The sequence below is a fragment of the Polistes dominula genome, unplaced genomic scaffold, assembly GCF_049000335.1.
Source record: "Polistes dominula isolate Pdom_NZ unplaced genomic scaffold, Pdom_raw_medaka contig_216, whole genome shotgun sequence".
NCBI classification, from domain to species: Eukaryota; Metazoa; Arthropoda; class Insecta; order Hymenoptera; family Vespidae; genus Polistes; species Polistes dominula.
The window spans coordinates 263,056-265,425 of record NW_028301072.1 but is presented as its reverse complement, the minus strand read 5'-3'; the positions used below and the strand labels follow the sequence as shown (position 1 = coordinate 265,425).

At 33.0% G+C, this 2,370-nt stretch overlaps 1 protein-coding gene across 1 annotated transcript; it reads right to left on the bottom strand.

Moving 5' to 3' along the window:
* Nucleotides 1-438: 438 nt before the first annotated feature.
* Nucleotides 439-2,052, bottom strand: LOC149031319 (uncharacterized). The gene is given in 2 exon segments (XM_089176340.1): nucleotides 439-604; nucleotides 606-2,052. Coding segments are annotated over 2 exon segments (714 nt in total). The 5' UTR covers nucleotides 1,176-2,052; the 3' UTR covers nucleotides 439-460.
* Nucleotides 2,053-2,370: the final 318 nt, after the last annotated feature.

Genomic DNA, 2,370 nt, shown 5'->3' with positions numbered 1-2,370 from the left:
GTACGATCCTTTCGGATCGTACAATTTGCATACAAAAAATAAAATTAAATTAAGAAAAGAATAGAAAAAAAGGAAAAAAAACAAAACTCCACATAAAATTAATCGAAAGGGTGAAATTAAAATATTTTATTGACGAGTAAGAATATGTTTTGTTATCATTTGACATAACTGTTATCGTAAAAAATTTTCAATAAACTGTTTTCTTTTTTACCTAACAAAATTATTGTGTGAGAGAGAGAAAGGGAAGCAGAAAGAGAAAAAATAAAATAAAAATGTAAAATTTAATAAATAATCTTTAACACTATTCCTACCGACACTTCACGTATACCTATTCCTACCGCGGCCGGTCAAATGACTGGTCTTTTACAACTTATATTTTTCAGTATTGAATGCAGATCAATAGCCAGCTTGCAAGTATAAGAATATATTTTCTTTTATTCAAGTGTACATAATCTACATTTTATTCTTTTTCGCCGCATTTTTTACAAATGAGCTTCTCAACTGTACATTTTCCGCATACGTACTTTTTACATTTTAGACAGATTTTGTTCGTCTTATTATCTTTACAATACCTTATCTGACATGTTATCCGTTCACGAGAAAACTGTACTTGTACTTGCGATAGGTATTGGTTGATTTTCTTTGCAGAGCTCTTGTTGGTATTCGATGGCAAGTTCTTCTGCCAATTGGAATAGAAATTCCTGTCTTGTAATTTCTCCTCCCGTAGTTTCTTTATATAACACCCATGCATTTAACCCGGCTAAATCCAAGATATTAAAAAATACTTGCACAGGCCATCTCCGAGATTTAGATTTTACCGAATAATTTCTGGCCATTTGGTCGGTCACATCTACGCCAAATTTGGTGCTATTATACAATTGAATTGTCTCTGGTGTTCGGGTGTCATTTTCTTCAACTTGTACGGAGTTGTGCATTGAACTGAGAATTAGAACTTTCTTTCTTGGTTTGGCTTTCTGAATTGTCAACATACAATTATTTGAGCGATAGAGTTTGGTTGAGAAAAGTGCCATGTCTTTTTTCAGTTTTGCCAGTCTTGGTAGCTCTTTTCTATTTGCTCTAATTGTCCCAACAATCGTAGTTTTTTTTTTGCTAAAATTTTTGTTGCTAAAGATAGGCTTGTAAAAAAGTTGTCCGTGGTCATATCTCTTCCACATCCTACATACGATTCTGCTAATTTCATAGTGAAAAACTCTTCAAGAGGAACTAAGGGTTCTCTACTTTTATCTTTTCCCAAATATGGAAAGCCGTTTATTATATATTTGCTACGTACATGGTATGCTAACCAAAATTTTATACCAAATTTGTCCGGTTTATTGAACATGTATTGAGTGAATCTACACCTTGCTTTCGTTGGAAACAATTGTTCGTCCATAGTAATATATGGTCCTGGTTTATAACAATTTTGACTGTTGTCAATAAACTTGTACCAAACTTCGGAAATCATAGCAAATTTATCGGTTTGTAACCGTTGGCTTCGTTGGTTTCTGTCGTCAAATCGAATAAATCTCATAATCTCCGTAAAGTCATGTCTACTTATAGTATTTGAGAAAAAAGGCGGGCCCTACTTTTGATTCCATAGAAGTGCTATATATATATTCTTTGCCTCATATGCGCCGCGTGCATACAGAATTGCAAAAAAACACTGCTAACCCGATAGTCGAGCGAGAACTGTAGACACTTTGAAGTGCCGTAAATAATTTTCTGGAAGGCACTTCTCGAATGAAATCGTACCACAACTACATTACCTTTCCTTTGTAACGACTTTATAGTTTTGGCATTGAGTCTTAGAGAGAAACTATTACAAAAATGTATAAATCGTACTACCGGTCAAATGACCGGTCGTGGTAGATAAGACAGACCACAAATTTTTCTCAGAAAATAAACAATAAAAAAATAATTGAATATTGAAAAATGTATCAAACATATATATGAGGAAAAGTCGTAAAGTTTAAAGGTGATTCACTTACGTTGAATGTAGGAAAATCCAATTAAAAATTTAAAAACGGTCATTTGACCGGTCCTGGTAGGAATAGTGTTAAAAATAGAAAAACAAGAAAAAGAGGAAGAAAATAAAATGATAAAAACAAGTTGTTAAGAGGACCTTCTACTCGTCAATTTTTAAAAAATTTAGTTTTTTTTTTTACATTTTTCGAATGTATATATATGTAGAAATATTTTGTTAAAATTTAAAAAAGATCCGATGTCTCTAACTACATTTTTTTGCTGCCTGAACGTTACTATCTCGGACCGCTCTCCTGAGCGTTCGGCGCGCACGGTTCTTATATCGGCTACGGAGACTCCAAGACTTTTAAAATGCTGCTTTATTATTATTCATACGGTAAAGATTTC